Source organism: Schistocerca cancellata, chromosome 2 (assembly GCF_023864275.1).
Source record: "Schistocerca cancellata isolate TAMUIC-IGC-003103 chromosome 2, iqSchCanc2.1, whole genome shotgun sequence".
Taxonomy (NCBI): domain Eukaryota; kingdom Metazoa; phylum Arthropoda; class Insecta; order Orthoptera; family Acrididae; genus Schistocerca; species Schistocerca cancellata.
In genome coordinates, this window is record NC_064627.1 from 543,258,309 (window position 1) to 543,282,307 (window position 23,999).

General features: G+C 40.3%; 2 protein-coding genes across 8 annotated transcripts in view; one reads left to right on the plus strand and one right to left on the minus strand.

The window, feature by feature from the left end:
* The window catches only part of LOC126162111 (uncharacterized), a 45,179-nt gene extending 36,428 nt beyond the window's left edge, over positions 1-8,751 (plus strand). For 6 of the 7 annotated variants that reach the window (XM_049918388.1, XM_049918391.1, XM_049918390.1 and 3 more), the window contains exon 3: positions 8,069-8,751. In XM_049918388.1, the coding sequence (XP_049774345.1) occupies positions 8,069-8,330 (262 nt within the window). In that variant the 3' untranslated portion in view covers positions 8,331-8,751. The remainder of the gene's footprint in view (positions 1-8,068) is intronic. The other variant, XM_049918387.1, reaches the window with a different exon arrangement.
* Positions 8,752-14,185: 5,434 nt separating this feature from the next.
* LOC126156073 (uncharacterized) lies at positions 14,186-20,965 on the minus strand. The gene is made up of 3 exons (XM_049916276.1): positions 20,935-20,965; positions 14,652-18,187; positions 14,186-14,212 (listed from the first exon to the last, which is right to left on the minus strand). Exons 1-3 carry the CDS (start codon positions 20,963-20,965, stop codon positions 14,186-14,188), a joined length of 3,594 nt encoding a protein of 1,197 aa, XP_049772233.1.
* Between the last annotated feature and the right edge of the window lie 3,034 nt (positions 20,966-23,999).

Sequence of the window (23,999 nt, forward strand, 5' to 3'; positions counted from 1 at the left end):
CAGCAATGGCTTTCTGCGAAGAACCTTGATTTAACTTCTCTAAAATTCTGAGTTTCTGCTTTAGGTCTAGCCTAACGTGTTTCCTTTTAGAAGACATGATTCCGAACTTGAAAGAAAGCTAAAATTTCAAATACAGTATACAAAGCATTCTGCACATGATAATTCATTGTGCATGTATTTTCGGATGTGTGCCGGATTACTGAGAGGCCAGACTACTGAGGGCCGGTTTACGGAGAGTCTGGAGTTGGTCAGTATACGTAACTGAAAATACAATCACTTGTTTTTATGGAGCCTTTGCTTTCATCCATGGTAAAATTTACGTAGAAACACAATATAGCCATGAACCCATAACATTTGTTCCTTTTAAGACAGTGAACAATATCATGTATTAGTTCAGGGACATATCTGCGTACCATTGTAACTTGTTTCACATTCCAACATTAAATTGATATTGAAACAGCAACTCCTTCTCTGTGGTCTTAAATGGTATAGGCTTAACTACAATGTCAGTACAATAAAATTACAGAAATTTTATTTAGTGTTCTGTAAATAAATAAAAATAGAGCTATCATGGAATGGGACTCGGAGAAGATACAAGAAATATGTGGTAACATAGTCTGAAAATTTTCAGAAACTACATCCAGTTAGAATCTGAAATTTTTTGTGCTCATCCAGTGTGCATTAATAATTTTTCACTCCCACCTGGTATTTTAATATTAAAATTGTGACACATGATGGAATGGAATATTCATAGTGATGGAACAATACTAGTACAAAACAGAAGTCAGTTTAATTTTAATCTGTTTTATTTTGGAAACATAGGTTTCTAACACCAACAAATAAACAAATTTTAGATTTAGCAAAAAATACATCAGCCTATGAAACAACATTGATCTCCAAACCGGAGATGAAAATCTTTGTTGTTGGTCAGTATCACTTTGGTACCCAAGCAGTATTGTAAGCTTTAAATTTAAATGTTTGCAGCAACAACAAAGCAACCCACATGAATATCATCCCTTTCATCACCCATTTGACAGTTGAATTCATTATTTGGAGTGTAATCAGGAATCATAGTTTTAATTATTCCCGAGACAAAGTTAAATTCAAAAGCATTTCTGGCAATAGCATGCTCTTTATAAATTACTGTGTAAGGGTACAAGGCTTTCACACAGTGTCAGGTATTGCATGGATAATTATGAAAAATTCTCACACATAAACGCAAACTGTTTAACAATATGTTACTACAATTTGTTTTCTTTATTTTCGGTATCGTCATAAAAAAAATTGCATTTATTTTCCATCCAAAACCACATGCCATATCTTCCATTTGAGTTAAACTCCATCAGCACTGGCATTCCAATAAACTTACCGTGCTGTTATGTAAACACTGTTTGGTCTTCTACATTGATATGGCTACCACCAAGTTATCCGTTAGGACAAATGGGCATAGACTGAGGGTGTATACTGGCAACACACAACATTCTGTTGCAGAACATGCTCTAAAATTTGATGGTCATGACTCCATTGCCTGTTTCACCACTCATTTAATTGGGATTCCCCCTCCTGACACCAGTTCCTCAGAATACCACAAGTGGGAACTGGTGTTAAAACAGGTGCTTGGGTTCACCCTGCACTATCCACATGGCTTAAATTTACATTAATTTCTTTTGTCTCAGCATTCATTTTCAGTATCTATTCCTTTTCTTTACTCATTTTCAGTTTTCTGACCTGTGTATTTTCTTTGCGACATATACAATGCACTTATCTTTCTGCTCTTATTAACTCTTGCATGGTTTTATTTTTATTTATTTATTAATTTTTTCTGCAGTAATCTGTGTGTTGTTTATGACCCTATCTTCCACTTTTAAGCTATCTGCTTTTCAAATCTCTTATGGTTTTCAAATCTTATATAGTACAAATCCCAGTCAAATCTTCTCATCCTGTTAAGAAAGTCTCACCTGACAAAAGGTTTCGAGTGACTGTTCTATAAATCTCCCCATTTCCTAAATGTTGCCAGGCTTTTACCTTCATTGCTCTTCCTTTCCCTTCAACTCTTCTGCCAGGAGGAGGAGCCACTGGCTCCAAAAGCTTGTATATTTCCATAAGTTTTATTTGCATTTCCTTTTGCTGCCATTTGGTGAGTAGATTTTTTTAATATATCCTATTATATTTTCAAAAATTAATTACATGATATAATAAATATCAACATTATTTAAGATAAAAAATTTGAATTGCTCTCTTTTATGAAAGTTCTTTTTTTTAAGTTTAGTAAAATAGTAATTTTATGCATTAAAAGTAAGGAATAATTAAACTTCTCCAGAGTGTCATTGAATTCGTCTGTTAAGCTTTTGAGAGAATGGGACAAGTTACAAAAAAATAATTTGAAGATTATAATTAAGTTGCTGATTATTTGCACATATAATTTTTTCCCATAACATACTTGCATTGAAATCGCATGACATCATTTTTTAGAAAATGACACATTTCTTTTACTATACCATTATGGGACAGTAAAACATGCATTTTAATTGCATTAAAAGTTATATGTGCCTTACATCACAGCAATTAAATGACGGATAATGAGTTTGAAACTTCACTTGTCTCATCCACACTTTTTATTAGACGAAAATTGCCTTACCAATTTTGATATTTCATAATTTTCTAAGCATACAAAGAACCATATACACAGTGTCATGAGTAGGTAATGGTTACAAAAATGTTAAAATTATGATGCGAATTTGAGAAATCTTACTAGTTTTAAAATTACAAATAATCCTCGTGCTAAAATATGATTGACGATACTGACATTAGGGTATATTATACCTCGGGATATGCTGCAAGTGAATTACTAAAGAATTCTGCAATATTGTCATGTGATGACATGATGGCAACTGTGGCTGTCATTTGATGACAAATGTTGATGGTGTTGGAACAGCAACCAGCCACAAATTTACTTTCGGTTCCTTTATTCAAAGGATACCATTACCAGTTTCGAATCGTTGTGATTCATCTTCACACGGTTTACACGCTTTCCTTATGACAAGTGGTGTTTTTTTTACAGATTAATTGTCGTGAAATGTCGGTTTGGAGTGTTTGTTTTCATAACATTCGCCCAACAGATGTGAACACACTCCCGCTGCATTCTTATTGTTGCACAATCAAATTTTTCTCACTGGACACTTAAGATTTGTCACTGAGAAGATACATCGTATGCATCAAAACGTGTGGTGCGTGGTAGAAATCTCCTCAGTGACAAATCTAAAGTGTTCAGTGAGAAAAATTTACATGTGCAACAATAAGAATGCAGTGGTTATGTATTCACATCTGTTGGATGAATGTTATGAAAACAAACACTCTTAACCAACATTTCATGACAAGTAATCTGTAAAAAAAACACAAGACGTCTCATAAGGAAATCGCGTAAACCGTCTGAAGATGAATCACTAAGATTCTAAACCGGTAACGCTACCCTTTGGATAAAGTAACTGAAAGTAAATTTGTGACTGGTTGCTGTCCCAACACCATCAACATTTGTACTAAAGAATTTATGAAAATTAAAAGCACAGGAAACTAATCGCAGCATAATGTAGAAATCTCATTCCTACTGTATAGAAGAGTTTTTCATGGCATTATTACTTTGCACCAAGTGAGGCGGTTCGTGGTTAACACACTGGACTCTTTCGGGAAGACATGTGCAGCCATCCTGACACAGATTTTCTGTGAGTTCCCTAAATTAATCCTGGCTCCTTTGAAAGGGCATGGCCGACTCCCTTCCGAATCCTTCCCTAATCTGACTGATGACCTCACTATTTGGTCCCCTTCCCAAATCAACCAACCAGCAATTACTTCACTGCTGTCATCCTCGAGATATTGCTTAATATTTTTGGGAACTGCATTTTTTGTCTTCATCATTATTACAGCAAATAATCAATAACAAGAGTAGTTAACATTTCCACAAGTGGTAAAGGAGTATCTCGATATCAACATACTTTCTTTTCGATCATGGCTACATTGGACAGGAATAATGAACAGCCTTGGGGAGTTCACTTTCACCAGTAGTCACCAACATACTGTATATATGAACATTTAGAGGAGGACGCTCAGTATGCAGCCAATTTATTTCAATTGCCAATTTATTTCAGTATGTAGATGGCACCTTTGTCATATGGGCACGTGGATAATGCAAACTGAATGACATAAATCTCAATTCCATACATGAGAACATCTGTTTTACCATGGAAGAGCAAATTGGGTGGAGTGCTCCCCTTTTGGGATGTCATGGTAAAAAGCAGAGTGAACAGCATATTGGGTCACAGTGTGCACTGGAAGAAGGTACATGGCTACCTACGAGGTCTCTTCAGAATGTTTCAGTACTTTGTCCACAAAATTTTTCTGTGCTTACCTTTTACTTATTGTAATGATCTCCTTCGAAATACTCTCCTCCAAAGTTGATACACTGCTCCAATGCCAGTAACACTTCTGAAAGCAGTCTTGGTACACCTCTGGCTAGATTTCACAAAGCATCACCTACGAATTTTCTTTTATCTCATCTAAAGTTGCAAGTCTTTTTCTTTTCAGTGGAGTTTTCAACTTTGGAAAGTAAAAAAAAAGTCTCAGCAGTGAGGTCTGGAGAGCATGGAGGATGAGGCTGCACAGTGATTTCGTTTTTTGTGCAGTAGTCACGTACCAACAGGAATGAATGTGCGAGTACATTATCATGATGCAACAGCAATGAAGTGTCTCGCCCACATTTCATGCCGTTTCCTTCTCACATTTTCTTGCAACACATCCCAATAGTACCATCAATTAACAATTTGCCCCTGTGGCACGAATTCCTGACAAACTAATCCTTCAAAGTCAAAGAAAACTATCATGGCTTTCACATTTGACATGACCTGATAATCTTTTTTTGTCTTGGCGAACCCTTCCGAACCCATTGTGAAGATCGAATCTTGGTCCCAGCATCATAATTGTAAATCCATGTCTCATCACCAGTTATGATTCTTTTAAGGAACATCTCATTCTCGTTTGCACAGTCCAGAAACTCTTCACAGATTTCGAGGCGAGAAGGACTTTCTGGTCTTGACTTGTGAATTGTGGGATGAACTTGTCAGTGATAATATGCATTCCAAGATGCTGTGTCAGGATTTCAAGGCATGGTCCAACTGAAATATTACATTCTTGCACTCTGTCAGTCAGTCTTGGACTGGGATGCAAAATTTCATTGATGTTTCTGACATGAGTGTCGTCAGTAGACGTGGAAGGATGTCCTCAACAAGGATCATCTTATCTTAACTTCCATCTGGCCTTTTTTAAACACGGTTAGCCATTCATGACACAGAGTAAGGCTTAAGCACTCGTCACTGTAGGCTTCTTGCATCATTTGGTGTGTTTCTGTAAAGGTTTTTTGAGTTTCACACGAAATTTAATCCAGACATATTGCTCCTCTGCCATCTTGAACTTAAGTAGCTGTGTGATACAACATTCTACTCAGTACAGCACTGAACAATAACTAACAGACATACAACAATGAAACTGCCAGTAGTTACATATTAAACACAGGCATGTGCAGTGTTGCCAAATGCATTTCACTCGCTCCAACACACCATTGACATGAAATTATGAATGTTCTGGAGCTTTTTGAACAGACCTCGTATACTGATATGCAAACAGTTGCCACCACTCAGAGCAAAGGAATGGTGTGCTCAGAACCTCGGTACATAGGGCTCATGTCCTCTCTGACAATGAAAGTCTCAATTGAGGACTTGAACACCTAGAATGACATTGTAAAACAGCTACAAGGAATGGCAAATTCGGAGAAACTTACATCATACACCCACTGTACAACTGTTGGTGCATTATCCAGGAAGATAGGACAAATCTATGTCTACACTACTCTGTAATTCACACGTAAGCGCTTGGCAGAGGGTTCTGCGAGCCACCTTCAGACTATCTCTCTACTATTCCATTCTCGAACACTGCATGGGATAAATGAAGACTTAAATCTTTCTGTACGAGCTCTGATTTCTCTTATTTTAGTACGACGATCATTTCTCCCCATGTAGGTTGGCAATAGTTAAATATTTTTACATTTAGTGGAGAAAGATGGTGATTGAAACCTCGGGAAAAGATCTTGCTGCATGAAAAACAACTTGCTTACCATATCTGTGACATTCTCCCCTATTTCACGACAACACAAGAAGAGTTACACTTCTTTGGCCTCCTTTGATGTCCTCCATCGGTCCTATCTGGTAAGGACCCCACACCTCACAGCAGTACTCTACCAGAGGACAAACAAGCATAGTGTAGGCAGTCTTTTTAGTAGACCTGTTACTGCATCTTCTAAGTGTTCTGCCAGTAAAGTAAAGTCTTTGGTTTGCCTTCCCTACAATATTATCTATGTGATTGTTCCATTTTAATTTTTGTATTTGTAATTCCTAGGTATTTGGTTGAATTGACAGGATTTAAATTTGCATGGTTTATTGTGTAACCAAAATTCAATGTTCTTCTTTCTGTATTCATGTCGATGACCTCATACTTCTCCTTATTCAGAAACAGTTGCCACTTTTCACACCATACAGATATTGTCCCAATCAGTTTGCAATTGTTTTTGGTCTTCTGGTGACTTAACTAGATGGTTAATGACAGCATCATCTCCAAACAATCTGAGGGCACCTCAGATGGTCTCATAAATCATTCATGAAGATTATATACAGTATAGTGCCTGTAATACTTCCTTGGGGAATGCCAGATATCATCTCTTCTCTCTAGATGATTTTCTGTCGATTACTACATACTATAACCTTCCTGACAGGACATCGTGAATCCAGTGCACAACTGAAGCAGTACCCATAGATACATAATTTGATTAGAAGTCTCTCGTGAGGAACATTGTCAAAACTCATGAAATCTAGATTTATGGAATCAGTTTGATCCCTGTCAGTAGCACTCACTACTTCATGTGAATAAAGAGCTGGATGTGTTTCACAAGAATGATATTTTCTGAATCCATGCTGACCATGTCAGTAGACCATTACCTTAGAGGTAACTCTTAATAGAATTCTCTAGAAACACATAGTGAAGACAATCTTGCACCCACCAGCTAAAACATGGGCATTGCTTGGTAATGTCGAAGACTACCCTGATCTACAGATATCAAAAGTCAGTCAGATACCCTGCTAATGCGGTAAAACATACAGGTCAGACTCTGCATGCTGTCGAAGATTGTGTTGCGGAGAACACCATCTGCACACCGGATTGCAGCAGCGTAACAAATTGGCAATTATGGAAACTTACCTGGTGAAATTATACTGAATGAATTATGAATGTACTAAGGTTCTGACACAGACATGTAACTTCTGGGCTGTGTCATTAGAGAATTTATGAAGAATCAAGTAAGGGGACTGCTGACAAATTGCAATAATGGCTACATCCGTAGTAAGGCATGGGACCTGCCAGGGACAGAGGGAGGAAAAGCGGAGGTGCCAATCTGGGTGCAAAACCTAGAATAATGTTTCAGCTGGAGGAATGTGGGGCGAGATCCTGAGTGTGTTCAGCAGATAGAATGACAGATTGGAGGAAGAGGGGAAGAGAGAAAAGTGTTGCATGTTCCGAGCTGCTAGAGACGATGGTCATGTGCGTGTGAGATGTGCTTGCTGGTGTGTGTGTGTGTGTGTGTGTGTGTGTGTGTGTGTCCTTCCTTTCCTTTTTATAATGTTTTTATAATGCATCATGTTTCTTGTTCATCACTACTCCCGGACACACTTTCTCTTTAACCCACATTACATTTTCAGAAGCTCTACTGCATGACAACTTTGCAGTTAATATTGTTGTTCTATTTTTTAAAAGAAGATACTAGCTTAATATGGAAGCTGACTAATTTAGTGTTTGTTCTCATTTTTGGTCTCCAGTGTCATTCACTCTTTGCTGAGACGTCATTTCCTGTTTTCTGTGTTCTTAAGTAAATCTTCTGTCAGCTAAATGTATGCTTTCTACTAACTAATTATTGTTTCACAAATTCCTACAGCAGCATCACATACTAATACATACATGTGTAATATTGTTTTAGGTGGCTGTCTCGTTTGAGGGGTGCTGGCTACCGTAGGCGAGACTTAATGAGAGATGTCAAGGAGCTGGTGCGCTTTGCGCAGGACCATGCACTCAACTTTGATACTGGCCAATTAGATGATTTGGAACAAGCAGCAAACTCTGCCCGTTTACCTGAAACAGTAAAAGTTGTTGAGTCTTCTCGTCGGCATGTTGAAGTTTTGCTGGAGCCAAAGCTGGAAGCATTTCGGAAAGAAATGAGACGTCAACATAATATGACCTAATTGGTTCAGCCAGAAGACATACTCTTACTGGAATAATGCCACCCATGTTCCTATGACAGTCATGTATTTCGAATGAAGACATTACATGTTGGACTGCAACAAATTGTCTGTGATATTAACCTCAATGGACAAAAAAGTGACAAGTTGGACAAGTTTAATTAACTCATGTCTATGATGTTATTTGAGTGACATATTACCACTCAAAACCATGTTTTGAATATGTTGCTTCATTTGTAGCTGATTGTAGTGTGCTGTGATCTACAATTTGCTCTTAAATTTTATTGTGCCTTTTTATACGAGTATGTACAGCATAAAATATAGTCTAATGCACAGCATGACAAATCCTACAAGATATTACTTTGGAGAAAAAATTTAACTGTTAAATTAGGTTGTATTACAAACTATTACAGAAATAAAAGTTTTTTGTGCTGTTAATTCCAGGTACCTATGTTAGACATTTCAGAAGCTTTCTTGATTTGTAAATCACACTCACATGCATTCAATCCATTCATTTTTTTATTGAAGGTTGTGTACCCAGGACTGCATTGCCTAGTGGTGCATATGAGTTTCACCCAGTCTCTTCGTTTTTTAATGCCATTTGTCATACCATTTAGGAGGTTCGAGTTAGTGATGATTGGTAAGTTTTGCAACAGCACTGTCTGCTAAGACAGGTCATATTGTGAAATATATCTTGTGATATCATACCGTAAAGTACATATAATAATAATACCTGCACAGGTAATTTGTTATGCACACATCATCCCAGAAACTTCTTACTTGTCACTTCTTCAGTGTGCATTTGCTTTTAGGAAGCTTTAATTGTCGGGTGCTATTAATAGTGTTCCATAGATTTCGTGTTTGTTTTGAATACAGTCAGAGAGTCCCTTTAGTCAACCATAGTGCCAGTAGTGCTAGTGTTTGTTTTCAATACAGTCCAGAGACAGGTAGTGCTATTTTCATTGTTTTCTACAAGAAGTGGCTAGCAACCACAGTTTAGTCAATAAATAGCGCCTTTAGTGAATTAGCAGTCTAGTTAAAGGTTGATTAACTCTCTCCAGTAAATTGATTCCTTAGGATGGATAGGATGTGTGACTGCTGTGTACGGACGCTGGAGGAGCTGGCCACTGTTCGCGAACAGCTGAGCGTGTTGATGGTCGCGGTCAGCCGTCTTCAGGTTGCTGCCTTGGAGTGCAGCCGCAGTGGGGAGTCGGGTGCGTCGCAAGGTACACCCCAGGTGTTACATGCTTCACCCACTGTCCCTGCTGTCAAGACATCTTCGCGGGTACTGGACACGGTTGGGCCACCCTCTCCCCAAGGGGAGTGGCGGGTTCAGCGGCGTTCGCGGCACACGAGGTGGAGGGTCAATGTGGAGGCTGGCCGTGTGGCGTCGCCTGCTCTGCCTGTGAGTGGACATGTGGCTGCTCCTTCAGCAAGGTCCGAGCAGGCACACAGGGGGAGGGGTTTATTAGTAATTGGGAGCTCCAACGTTAGGCGGGTGATGGAGCCCCTTAGGGAAATAGCGAGAAGTTCGGGGAAGAAGGCCAGTGTTCACTCTGTCTGCTTGCCGGGGGGTCTCATCAGAGATGTGGAGGAGGCCCTACCGGCGGCGATAGAGAGCACTGGGTGCACCCGACTGCAAATTGTTGCTCATGTTGGCACCAATGACTCCTGCCTTCTGGGTTCAGAGGTCATCCTCAGTTCATACAGGCGGTTGGCGGAATTGGTGAAGGCGGAAAGCCTCACTCGCGGGGTGGAATCAGAGCTAACTATTTGAACTATGGTTCCCAGAACCGATCGCGGTCCTCTGGTTTGGAGCTGAGTGGAAGGCTTAAACCAGAGGCTCAGACGATTCTGCGGAGATCTGAGGTGCAAATTTCTTGACCTCCGCTATCGGGTGGAGAAATGTAGGGGCCCCCTGAATAGATCAGGCGTGCACTACACGCCGGAAGTGGCTACAAGGGTATCGGAGTACGTGTGGAGTGCACATGGGGGTTTTTTAGGTTAGAGAATTCCCTCCCTAGGCCCGACAAGACGCCTCCTGAGATGCGGCAAGGTAGGAGTAGGCAAAATGCAACAGGGAATAACAATATTAATGTGCTAATAGTAAACTGCAGGAGCGTCTATAGAAAGGTCCCAGAACTGCTCTCATTAATAAACAGTCACAACGCCCATATAGTACTAGGGACAGAAAGTTGCCTGAAACGAGACGTAAACAGTAATGAAATCCTAAACTCAGATTGGAATGTATACCGCAGAGACAGGCTGGACAGTGAAGGGGAAGACGTGTTTATAGCGATAAGAAGTGCAATAGTATCTAAGGAAATTGACGGAGATCCGAAATGTGAAATGATTTGGGTGAAGGTCATGGTTAAAGCAGGCTCAGACATGGTAATTGGATGTCTCTATAGGCCCCTGGCTAAGCAGCTGTTGTGGCTGAGCACCTGAAGGATAATTTGGAAAATATTTAGAGTAGATTTCCCCACCATGTTATAGTTCTGGGTGGAGATTTTAATTTGCCGGATATAGACTGGGAGACTCAAACGTTCATAACGGTTGGCAGGGACAAAGAATCCAGTGAAATTTTTTTTAACTGCTTTATCTGAAAACTACCTTGAGCAGTTAAACACAGAACCGACTCGTGGCGATAACATATTAGACCTTCTGGTGACAAACAGACCCGAACTATTTGAAACAGTTAACGCAGAACAGGGAATCAGCGATCATAAAGCGGTTACGGCATCGGTGATTTCAGTCATAAATAGAAATATTAAAAAGGGTAGAAAGATTTTTCTGTTTAGAAAAAGTGACAAAAAGCAGATTTCAGAGTACCTGTTGGCTAAACACACAAGTTTTGTCTCAAGTACAGATAGTGTTGAGGATCAGTGGACAAAGTTCAAAACCATCGTACATTATGCGTTAGATGAGTATATGCCAAGCAAGATCGTAAGAGATGGAAAAGAGCCACCGTGGTACAACAACAGAGTTAGAAAACTGCTGCGGAAGCAAAGGGAACTTCACAGCAAACATAAACATAGCCAAAGCCTTACAGACAAACAAAAATTACGCGAAGCGAAATGTAGTGTGAGGGGGGGCTATGCGAGAGGCATTCAATGAATTCGAAAGTAAAGTTCTGTGTACTGACTTGGCAGAAAATCCTAAGAAATTTTGGTCTCATGTCAATGCGGTAGGTGGATCAAAACAAAATGTCCAGACGCTCTGTGACCAAAATAGTACTGAAGCAGAGGATGACAGACTAAAGGCCGAAATACTAAATGTCTTTTTCCAAAGCTGTTTCACTGAGGAAGACTGCACTGTAGTTCCTTCTCTAGTGTCGCACAGATGACAAAATGGTAGATATCGAAATAGACAACAGAGGGATAGAGAAACAATTAAAATCGCTCAAAAGAGGAAAGGCCTCTGGACCTGATTGGATACCAGTTCGATTTTACACAGAGTACGCGAAGGAACTTGCCCCCCTTCTTGCAGCGGTGTACCGTAGGTCTCTAGAAGAGCGTAGCGTTCCAAAGGATTGGAAAAGGGCACAGGTCATCCCTGTTTTCAAGAAGGGACATTGAACAGATGTGCAGAACTATAGACCTATATCTCTAACGTCGATCAGTTGTTGAATTTTGGAACACGTATTATGTTAGAGTATAATGACTTTTCTGGAAACTAGCAATCTACTCTGTAGGAATCAGCATGGGTTTCGAAAAAGACGGTCATGTGAAACCCAGCTTGCGCTATTCGTCCACGAGACTCGGAGGGCCATAGACATGGGTTCACAGGTAGATGCCGTGTTTCTTGACTTCCGCAAGGCGTTCGATACAGTTCCCCACAGTCATTTAATGAACAAAGTAAGAGCATATGGACTATCAGACCAATTGTGTGATTGGATTGAGGAGTTCCTAGATAACAGGACGCAGCATGTCATTCTCAATGGAGAGAAGTCTTCCGAAGTAAGAGTGATTTCAGCTGTGCCGCAGGGGAGTGTCATAGGACCGTTGCTATTCACAATATACGTAAATGACCTGGTGGATGACATCGGCAGTTCACTGAGGCTTTTTGCAGATGATGCTGTGGTGTATCGAGAGGTTGTAACAATGGAAAATTGTACTGAAATGCAGGAGGATCTGCAGCGAATTGACGAATGGTGCAGGGAATGGCAATTGAATCTCAATGTAGACAAGTGTAATGTGCTGCGAATACACAGAAAGATAGATCCTTTATCATTTAGCTACAAAATAGCAGGTCAGCAACTGGAAGCAGTTAATTCCATGAATTATCTGGGAGTACGCATTAGGAGTGATTTAAAATGGAATGATCATATAATGTTGATCGTCTGTAAAGCAGATGCCAGACTAAGATTCATTGGAAAAATCCTAAGGAAATGCGATCCGAAAACAAAGGAAGTAGGTTACAGTACGCTTGTTCGCCCACTGCTTGAGTACTGCTCAGCAGTGTGGGATCTGTACCAGGTAGGGTTGATAGAAGATATAGAGAAGATCCAACGGAGAGCAGCGCGCTTCGTTACAGGATCATTTAGTAATCGCGAAAGCGTTACGGAGATGATAGATAAACTCCAGTGGAAGACTCTGCAGGAGAGACGCTCAGTACCTCGGTACGGGCTTTTGTTAAAGTTTTGAGAACATACCTTCACCGAAGTGTCAAGCAGTATATTGCTCCCTCCTACGTATATCTCACGAAGAGACCATGAGGATAAAATCAGAGATTAGAGCCCACACAGAGGCATACTGACAGTCCTTCTTTCCACGAACAATACGAGACTGGAATAGAAGAGAGAACCGATAGAGGTACTCAAGGTACCCTCTGCCACACACCGTCAGGTGGCTTGCGGAGTATGGATGTAGATGTAGATGTAGAAACTCTGCAATCCAGCTATATTCTACCTGGTCTAACACGCAAGTTAATTTTGAAAGACATAAATCACTGCTGTTAGTACCTTGTGCCCTGCTAAAGAAGCCAGCACTCAATAACTGTGTGCTTGCTGAGAATTTATGTGAAACAGATTTGTGGTGTCGGTTCATGAACTTCATGTAGACCATTGTTCAGGTGTCTCTAAATTCTAAGTCTGCTGTCTTTTACATCTGTTCCATTATGGGATTTGTTGTTGAGACAAACTGAGGTATCTGACCAGAGTATTTCAGGAGGGGCAGGGGGGGGGGATATTCTTGAGAGAGAGAGAGAGAGAGAGAGAGAGAGAGAGAGAGAGAGAGAGAGAGATATTGGAAAACAAAAATTCACAAAGCACATAGCATCCAGTGCACATTGGTCTATCGATTATTCATATGATTTTGAAATGCATCCTTGTTGGTTTTTGAATGTGTGCATAGTGTATGTGATGTGTCTGTCAGGGGAATCTAGGTGTATCCAAGAAAATGAAATTTTGATATAAATGTATTGGCCAGATTGCTACACTAGTAAGGGCCAGTTGTACAGTCCCCGGCTAGCAGCCGCTTAAGTTCTATTCTCTAAGTAGTGCGGAAAACGCATTGTACGAACATGTAACAACGCCTAACCAGAGAAACAGGATAACTAAACTGGTGATTGTGGCAGGGTTAGTGAAGTTAATCGGCGAACAAATTTTGACAGTGGCAGGAATAGCTACAGAATTGGTGATGACAAGATTCTTTGTTAGAACAAGGAAGGAGAAGAAACGGGAACATCACACAAATTATGGAAGAATGAGGCATTCCAAATTTATATAAAAATTTCGTAATACTACTTTTCGTTCTCGTGCTTTAGAAACTGGTGTGTATGAATAAAATGTGAAACTATTTCCTAACATAAAGCTTTTTGCTTGTAGTAGGCTAAATATGTATTTGATATTGGTACACTTAAACTTCTGGTACTTCCTTTTGTTGCTAAGTATAAGAGCAAACACAGCTTGGTCTCAGACTCGTACACAAGTTAAGAACATTAATAAGCATTAAATAAAACATCTGACAATTCAAGCAAGTTGGGGATTAATTTCAAAAAACACTCACAATGCTAATATGTCTGTTTTCCTTCCTATTTTTATTCTTGTAATGTAATTTTTAAATCTACCTGAAGCCTGCTGATTGGAAGAGAGGAGCTGGAAGTGATAGAGGTAAGTAATTACCTGGGAAGCAAAATCAGAAGAGAAAGAAATTGCGACCGGAATACAAAAGGCCAAAATTGCATTTAATCGGAGAAGGAACTTACCAGCAACATCAATCTGCAAATAAGGAAATGTATCGTGAAAGGTTTCGTTTCAAGTGTGGCCCTATACGGATGTGAAACTTGGACAATTGGAAGAGAAGAGAGAAGACGGCTAGAGGCCCTGGAGATGTGGGAGGATGATGATATGAGGATGATGATATGAGGATGATGATATGAGGATGATGATATGAGGATGATGATATGAGGATGATGATATGAGGATGATGATATGAGGATGATGATATGAGGATGATGATATGAGGATGATGATATGAGGATGATGATATGAGGATGATGATATGAGGATGATGATATGAGGATGATGATATGAGGATGATGATATGAGGATGATGATATGAGGATGATGATATGAGGATGATGATATGAGGATGATGATATGATGTGATGATGATATGATGTGATGATGATATGATGTGATGATGATATGATGTGATGATGATATGATGTGATGATGATATGATGTGATGATGATATGATGTGATGATGATATGATGTGATGATGATATGATGTGATGATGATATGATGTGATGATGATATGATGTGATGATGATATGATGTGATGATGATGTGATGTGATGATGATGTGATTGTGATGTGATGATGATGGTGATGTGATGTGATGATGATGGTGATGTGATGTGATGATGATGGTGATGTGATGTGATGATGATGGTGATGTGATGTGATGATGATGGTGATGTGATGTGATGTGATGTGGTGATGATGTGATGTGGTGATGATGTGATGTGGTGATGATGTGATGTGGTGATGATGTGATGTGGTGATGATGTGATGTGGTGATGATGTGATGTGGTGATGATGTGATGTGGTGATGATGTGATGTGGTGATGATGTGATGTGGTGATGATGTGATGTGGTGATGATGTGATGTGGTGATGATGTGATGTGGTGATGATGTGATGTGGTGATGATGTGATGTGGTGATGATGTGATGTGGTGATGATGTGATGTGGTGATGATGTGATGTGGTGATGATGTGATGTGGTGATGATGTGATGTGGTGATGATGTGATGTGGTGATGATGTGATGTGGTGATGATGTGATGTGGTGATGATGTGATGTGGTGATGATGTGATGTGGTGATGATGTGATGTGATGTGGTGATGATGTGATGTGATGTGGTGATGATGTGATGTGATGTGGTGATGATGTGATGTGATGTGGTGATGATGTGATGTGATGTGGTGATGATGTGATGTGATGTGGTGATGATGTGATGTGATGTGGTGATGATGTGATGTGATGTGGTGATGATGTGATGTGATGTGGTGATGATGTGATGTGATGTGGTGATGATGTGATGTGATGTGGTGATGATGTGATGTGATGTGGTGATGATGTGATGTGATGTGGTGATGATGTGATGTGATGTGGTGATGATGTGATGTGATGTGGTGATGATGTGATGTGATGTGGTGATGATGTGATGTGATGTGGTGATGATGTGATGTGATGTGGTGATGATGTGATGTGATGTGGTGATGATGTGATGTGATGTGGTGGTGATGTGATGTGATGTGGTGGTGATGTGATGTGATGTGGTGGTGATGTGATGTGATGTGGTGGTGATGTGATGTGATGTGGTGGTGATGTGATGTGGTGGTGATGTGATGTGGTGGTGATGTGATGTGGTGGTGATGTGATGTGGTGGTGATGTGATGTGGTGGTGATGTGATGTGGTGGTGATGTGATGTGGTGGTGATGTGATGTGGTGGTGATGTGATGTGGTGGTGATGTGATGTGGTGGTGATGTGATGTGGTGGTGATGTGATGTGGTGGTGATGTGATGTGGTGGTGATGTGATGTGGTGGTGATGTGATGTGGTGGTGATGTGATGTGGTGGTGATGTGATGTGGTGGTGATGTGATGTGGTGGTGATGTGATGTGGTGGTGATGTGATGTGGTGGTGATGTGATGTGGTGGTGATGTGATGTGGTGGTGATGTGATGTGATGTGGTGGTGATGTGATGTGATGTGGTGGTGATGTGATGTGATGTGGTGGTGATGTGATGTGATGTGGTGGTGATGTGATGTGATGTGGTGGTGATGTGATGTGATGTGGTGGTGATGTGATGTGATGTGGTGGTGATGTGATGTGATGTGGTGGTGATGTGATGTGATGTGGTGGTGATGTGATGTGATGTGGTGGTGATGTGATGTGATGTGGTGGTGATGTGATGTGATGTGGTGGTGATGTGATGTGATGTGGTGGTGATGTGATGTGATGTGGTGGTGATGTGATGTGATGTGGTGGTGATGTGATGTGATGTGGTGGTGATGTGATGTGATGTGGTGGTGATGTGATGTGATGTGGTGGTGATGTGATGTGGTGGTGATGTGATGTGGTGGTGATGTGATGTGGTGGTGATGTGATGTGGTGGTGATGTGATGTGGTGGTGATGTGATGTGGTGGTGATGTGATGTGGTGGTGATGTGATGTGGTGGTGATGTGATGTGGTGGTGATGTGATGTGGTGGTGATGTGATGTGGTGGTGATGTGATGTGGTGGTGATGTGATGTGGTGGTGATGTGATGTGGTGGTGATGTGATGTGGTGGTGATGTGATGTGGTGGTGATGTGATGTGGTGGTGATGTGATGTGGTGGTGATGTGATGTGGTGGTGATGTGATGTGGTGGTGATGTGATGTGGTGGTGATGTGATGTGGTGGTGATGTGATGTGGTGATGATGTGATGTGGTGATGATGTGATGTGGTGATGATGTGATGTGGTGATGATGTGATGTGATGTGGTGATGTGATGTGATGTGGTGATGTGATGTGATGTGGTGATGATGTGATGTGGTGATGATGTGATGTGGTGGTGATGTGATGTGGTGGTGATGTGATGTGATGATGATGTGATGTGATGTGATGATGATGTGATGTGATGTGATGATGATGTGATGTGATGTGATGATGATGTGATGTGATGTGATGATGATATGATGTGATGTGATGTGATGATGATGTGATGTGATGTGATGATGATATGATGTGATGTGATGATGATATGATGTGATGTGATGATGATATGATGTGATGTGATGATGATATGATGTGATGTGATGATGATATGATGTGATGTGATGATGATATGATGTGATGTGATGATGATATGATGTGATGTGATGATGATATGATGTGATGTGATGATGATATGATGTGATGTGATGATGATATGATGTGATGTGATGATGATATGATGTGATGTGATGATGATATGATGTGATGTGATGATGATATGATGTGATGTGATGATGATATGATGTGATGTGATGATGATATGATGTGATGTGATGATGATGTGATGTGATGTGATGATGATGTGATGTGATGTGATGATGATGTGATGTGATGTGATGATGATATGATGTGATGTGATGATGATATGATGTGATGTGATGATGATATGATGTGATGTGATGATGATGTGATGTGATGTGATGATGATGTGATGTGATGATGATGTGATGTGATGTGATGATGATATGATGTGATGTGATGATGATGTGATGTGATGTGATGGTGATGTGATGTGATGTGATGATGATATGATGTGATGTGATGATGATATGATGTGATGTGATGATGATATGATGTGATGATGATATGCTTAGAAGAGTACAGGAAACCAAATCTCTGTGGAGGTACATCCAAACAAGAAGAGAGAAACTTGTAGGGCACATTGTATGACACAACAACATCATTGGAACAATAGCAGAAGGAGCTATTGAGGGAAGGAATTGGTGGAGACAACCAAGGATATCATACATGTAACAGATCATGAGTGATGTTGCATGTAACACATACGTGGAAGTGAAGAGGAAGGCAGACAGAAGAGAGGAATGGCGCTCTGCTGCAAACCAACCTCAGGGTTGATCACTAAAAGAAGAAGACCAGAAGCCTTCATGACATATGCATGAATGAGTGGATAGTTATCTGGACTGTTGCTGTGAAGTGATTTGAAAGCTGCACAGTAAGCGTGCATCTCTCTGTCAATTATAGTCAATTGACTATAATTATTCAACCATTTTCTCATCCTGCAGTTTGGATCCTGACAAGTGGCCATATGGAGTGAATAAAATAGTAAATTGATGAAAAGTAGTTATGCTTAAGAAAGTTAGCCTGTTTTACGGCATTAGCTTTACAATAGTTTCCATAAGAAGACAACAAAATGACTTACGAAATACTGGTACTGTAGGAGGAGAATTGAACTCGGGTAGTATGCGTACCATCTTGGGGCATAAATATTTACTTTGCTCTGGAATGGAATTGATTTATTACCGACCAGAACAGTGCGACTGTGAGAACAGGTAGCCCATACTGGAGGGGTAGAGGTGGGGGGAGGAGGAGGGAGCAAAATCCTTGGGGCCCAAGGCCCGTGGGTGGGTGGGTGGGGGGGGGGGGGGGGATGTAAGTGTCTCAAGATTCCATATGGTCAAGGATGCTCAGTTGGCAAATATCAGGACTGCTGTTGTAAAATAAATTTTCTCTCGTGTAATTAATTACATATAAAAACAACAATAATGTAGATAGCAACAGCTGTGAAAAGTTAGTATAATTTGGTAGGACTGCCAACAACATTCAAAGATAAGGTATTGCTGAGTCCATCACGAGGTGATTTTACACAAAATATATTTTACATTCAAGAGTAAGCACAAAATAAAATATACTTCTGCACATAGTTCTCCAGGAAAAATCATAAAAATGGAGAAATGAAATGACACGAAAGAGATACAGAGACCACGCTGATTGCTTGTAAGTGGAGGTTATATTTTGTTCATCCATAGAACAGTCAACTTAATGGAAGCTCTCATGTTACTTCATGTGACTTTTTTGGTGAAAGAAGCTTGGCCTTCAGAGGTTCATCTCACAGATTGGAGATCGAAATAATGGAAAACGCCTCAGATCATTGGAGCATTTGAATCGTCATGCTTGCAAAACCCATTAGTGAGGTGAGGGACAGACAAGAAGCTAGAAAGTGTTTACATGAAGTGCATTATCTGTCAAGTGATACTTGCAATGAATTTATTTCTAGTTGTGCCCATGATGATGTAAGGAGTGCACCTTGGAAAAGATAGAAAATACAAAGTATTATTCAATTATTGCTGGTGCAACTCGTGATTCAATTCATGTTGAACAAACAACATCCATCCTGCATTAGCTTTATTTCATTAAAGACATTGATAAATATGAAATAAGTGAACAGTTTTTGGAATTCATAGATTGCAATCAGAAAACAGGAGTTGTATATTTAATTAAATCAGTGTTTATGAAACATTCAATCAGTTCTTATCAATGAATTTTGTGGACAGAGTTATGGTAATGGGAGTAATATGAGAGGAGCTTATAAAGGAGCTTATATACATTTTCTTCGGTAGAATCCACTTGCAAAATTTTCTGTATGTATTTGTCATAGCCTTATCTAGAGTACATGCAGCTGATGGTCTTTCGGAACAATTCTACTTCTTTACAACCTGTTCAATTTCAATCCACAGCGATGGAAAATTCTGAAAGTGTCTTGGAAGTTCTTTGTATTCCATGCCTGATAGCTGTTGGAGCACGCCAGTTGGTGTGAGACCAGTTGCAGCTCACTTGGATAAGACTGTCTTTGCTGTTGACTTTCTCAGTAAGTTAAATTTATCAGTTGAAACATGTTCTGTGGTACACACATTATGTAAGATGTTTCAATTATTTAATTATGGCATCAATTTGGCAAAAGTTATGGGTACCAGTTAACTAAAGAAGCAAAGGACCATAAGCTTGAAATACTGTTGTTGGTGTTGAGGTAAGGCGCTTTGAAACCTCATTATCTTCGCAAAAACTGAGGCACCATTCTCCCTGAACCCAAAGCTATTGCCAGTGCAATTAATATTGATCATAAATTTCTGGAGGTGCTCACTCAGAAGAAATCATTTCATGGTGAAACCATAAGTAAATGGATATGAATAGAGATGATTTATTCAAGATAAATGTTTTTATATCATCATTGACAATCTAGTGTCTAATTTTAAAACCTGATATGAAAGATTTCAGTAAAACATTTGGGTTTTTATGAAAATAATCGAAGATGACTGATAATCAGGATGCTGAGTAATGAAAGTTATTTGTCATAGAATACCATAATTATGTCACATTAAATATTTGAAAAAATTCATACTTAAATCTTTGAATACATTACTTTGGAACCATTAGACCTCTTGTTGGAACCATTAGACCTCTTGAATAAGATGCTTGAGCTTAAAATTTCAGAGTTATTTCCAAATGTATGTGGAGCTATGTGCATCTTGTACACTCTTCCAGTACCAGGTGAACATGACACAGAAGTCAGACCCCAGAACTGCAACAAGGCCACATACTTGAGTCAGGCTGGCACTGGTCAGCAACCATTGAGCTGAGTGGATGTCTGACTTGGATGTCACAGCTGTCCGTGTGATGAAACCAGGCCGGTAACCAGGAAGAACTGCAGTTCAACTCAATGCCAGTTATGACAGACGATCATTGTCTTCACTCTAGATGATTTGGTGTGACACATTGTCACACTTCTGCAAGTTTCAGTGCATGGAAGCAGTATTTAACCATGGACGTACCAGCTAATCATTTTTTGGCCAGCTGGGCAGTGCGTGGTGCATAGTCTGTGTGTGTCTGCATATTGTGATAACTCTGCTGTGTCTGAGAGACTTCTGCCTATCTGCCTAGCCCAGGTAACCAACACCACTCCATCTGCTGCCTCCCCGGGATTGCTGGCTGTCGATAGCAGTTTGGAGTCAGATTCTGGGCAGCACTGTGACCTTCTGCTATGCCGGGTGATGTCACCTGCTGCATGCTTGGTGCTGCAATTGGATCACATGCGGTGTCTGTGCCATTGCCACTGAGTCAGTGCCCTCTGTCAACGTTCCTCCAAGCAAGCTGCTTGCATCCTTGCACTTCTGGCAGTTAAAGAAGAAAATGCACTTGATTAATGTAGTAGCAGGATAGAATAATTAAAGACTTGTTCATGTTCATGGAGGAATAAAGTTGAATGACAGGATAAAGAATGATGTATATGTCCAGCACTGATTTGTCTGCAGCTTTCCCACACGCCACACGTCTCCCAAATCATCTGTGCACCTTACCATGCCCAGAGTAAGACTTGAATCCATTGTGGCAAGTAAGAACTGATCATATTTCACTAAAGTTTCCCTGCAGCTATTATGGTCTGCTCTATTTTGGCACCCAACAAAGGTGCCAGTTATATTTGGTATCAGTATCGAGATGATTTGGAACAGCGGTGGTTCGATGATGACCAAGAAGATACATAAAATGGTGATGACAGAAGACTGCTAACAGTGAATAAACAGGTGCAGCAAAAGATTTTTACTTTCACTCCTGGGATTCTGTACATTCTTTGGTTTGACCTCCTCCCAGCTTCTTACCATCATGTCGGGGTTAGATACCGCTGTAGTGTTCAGTGAGAAAGTGAGGGCTGAGCTGTTAACTCCAGTAATATGCAACAAGTGTAATTTACCTGGATAGTCCACCCCATGCACTGAGTCACATCCTGTTGCATACCAGCCAGTGCATAGTGTGTGTCTGGCTCAGGTATGGAAGACCTTGGGTACCCCGACAAGTTCAGTAATTTCATAAGGATAAGTCAGAAGAGGAATATGGAGTTTTGCTGTAATTAAGGAATTGTATAAAGCAAATGTTCCAGGATAAGAAAGGATGATATCAGGGTTGCCACAAGTTCCAGAAATTAGGGAATTTCAAACACAACAGGGAAATCAGAAAAAAAGATTGGGAAAATCTCATTTTTGTCTCAGTAGATGAAATGGTTTGTTTACTGAGGCGTCATGCATAGTCACAGGCTGGGTGCAGCTGAGTATGTGTGCCACTTCCCTACTCCCTCAGTCCTACTGCTTCTCCCAACCCTCCCCTCAGCTTGCAGTAAGTGCCACCACTTCTTGCCACTAGCCTAGTAGCTACCGAAGAGAGGCAGGGAGGCATGAGGAGTGGTTTGTTTGGATCTGATTCTCAGGGACTGTAGATGCTGCAGCTGGAGATGGTGGTCATGTGTGCATGAGCTGTGATTGTGTGAATGTGTGTGCGCTCCTGTTTTCTGACAAAAGCTATGGCTGAAGAGTGTGATTGTCTTTTCTACATGCCTGTGTGTGGCTCAGCAGTCATCTTTATGGTGAGTTGCTTCTACCTATCCTCATTATTATTGATTCTCAGAGTATTTGAACAAGTTATCTGTTGCATGGATTGATCACTGTGGTCTCATTTCGTCAACATGCTGTCTGTGGCTTGTGAATAGTTGGCCACATGAGTGGATTTCCATGATGGGCCAAAACCGGAGGCCTTTCTGCGGGTATCTGTGATGGATCGAGCCTGCTGATCTGAAGCCATTTGGTTCCCGTCAATGTGCAGACCCTGCCCGTTGGATCCAGTCTCACCAATCTGCCCACAGGCCATGTCTGTTTGTGTGTGATGTGATGGAGCGAATTTTCATGGTTTATCCATGGACCTAGGACTGTGGTACTCCTCAACAGGCCAGACCATGGACGATAGAGTTCAGGAATTGCAAATGTCTCACTGCAACTATGTTGTACAATGTGGCGTTTTATAGATATTCTATTTGTTCTGGTACATTTTGGTACTTCAAAAGTAGTTTATATGTTAGAAAGTACAGATGATAAGAAGTAGTAAATTGTTTGTCGCTGGCAATTTGTACACTACATACACATATATTTCTCGAAAGAAAAGTCATGCAATACCTGTAAAATAATAGCTATAACACAATGGGTAATAACCGACAATAGCAAACGTAGTAGAACTGACATTTTATTGGCAGCCACCTACAGTGTTGGTTTACCCAATTCTTCCCTGCCTTTTACACTCCTTTCAAGAGGACTACTTTCTTTCTGAGGCTTTTTCTGAAATCAGTAAAGGTATTTTAAATCAGTCTTGCAACTCCAAGGAAATGCATATTTTTGTCACCAAATGTGTTTTGTTTTATTGAAATAAAATAACATCAGTGGTCTTAATGAAACATCCATACCATCTGGCTTGATTTCTGAATCTGAAGAACAGTTCATTACAAAAGATGTTGGTGTTAGTACTTAAGATTTTTTGCTCACATCAGGAAACTCTATCTGCTTGCGAGTTTCTTTAGATATTTCCTCGTTTGCACTATTGTTTGTTGTACCATAGCTGCAAAGACTGATTGTCAACTTACGATTTAAGTTACCCTTGAGATCTCAAAATTTGTCAGAGGAAAAGTGCTAAAACTTGTCTGGAAATCAGGGAATTTCACTTGGGGAAACTTGTGGCAAGCCTAAACATGTATATCAGTAATTAGAGATGGGCATAATGTAGGATTTAGGGTTATGGCTAAGCCTGGAATGTGATGCCCAAGGAAAATACACTCCTGGAAATGGAAAAA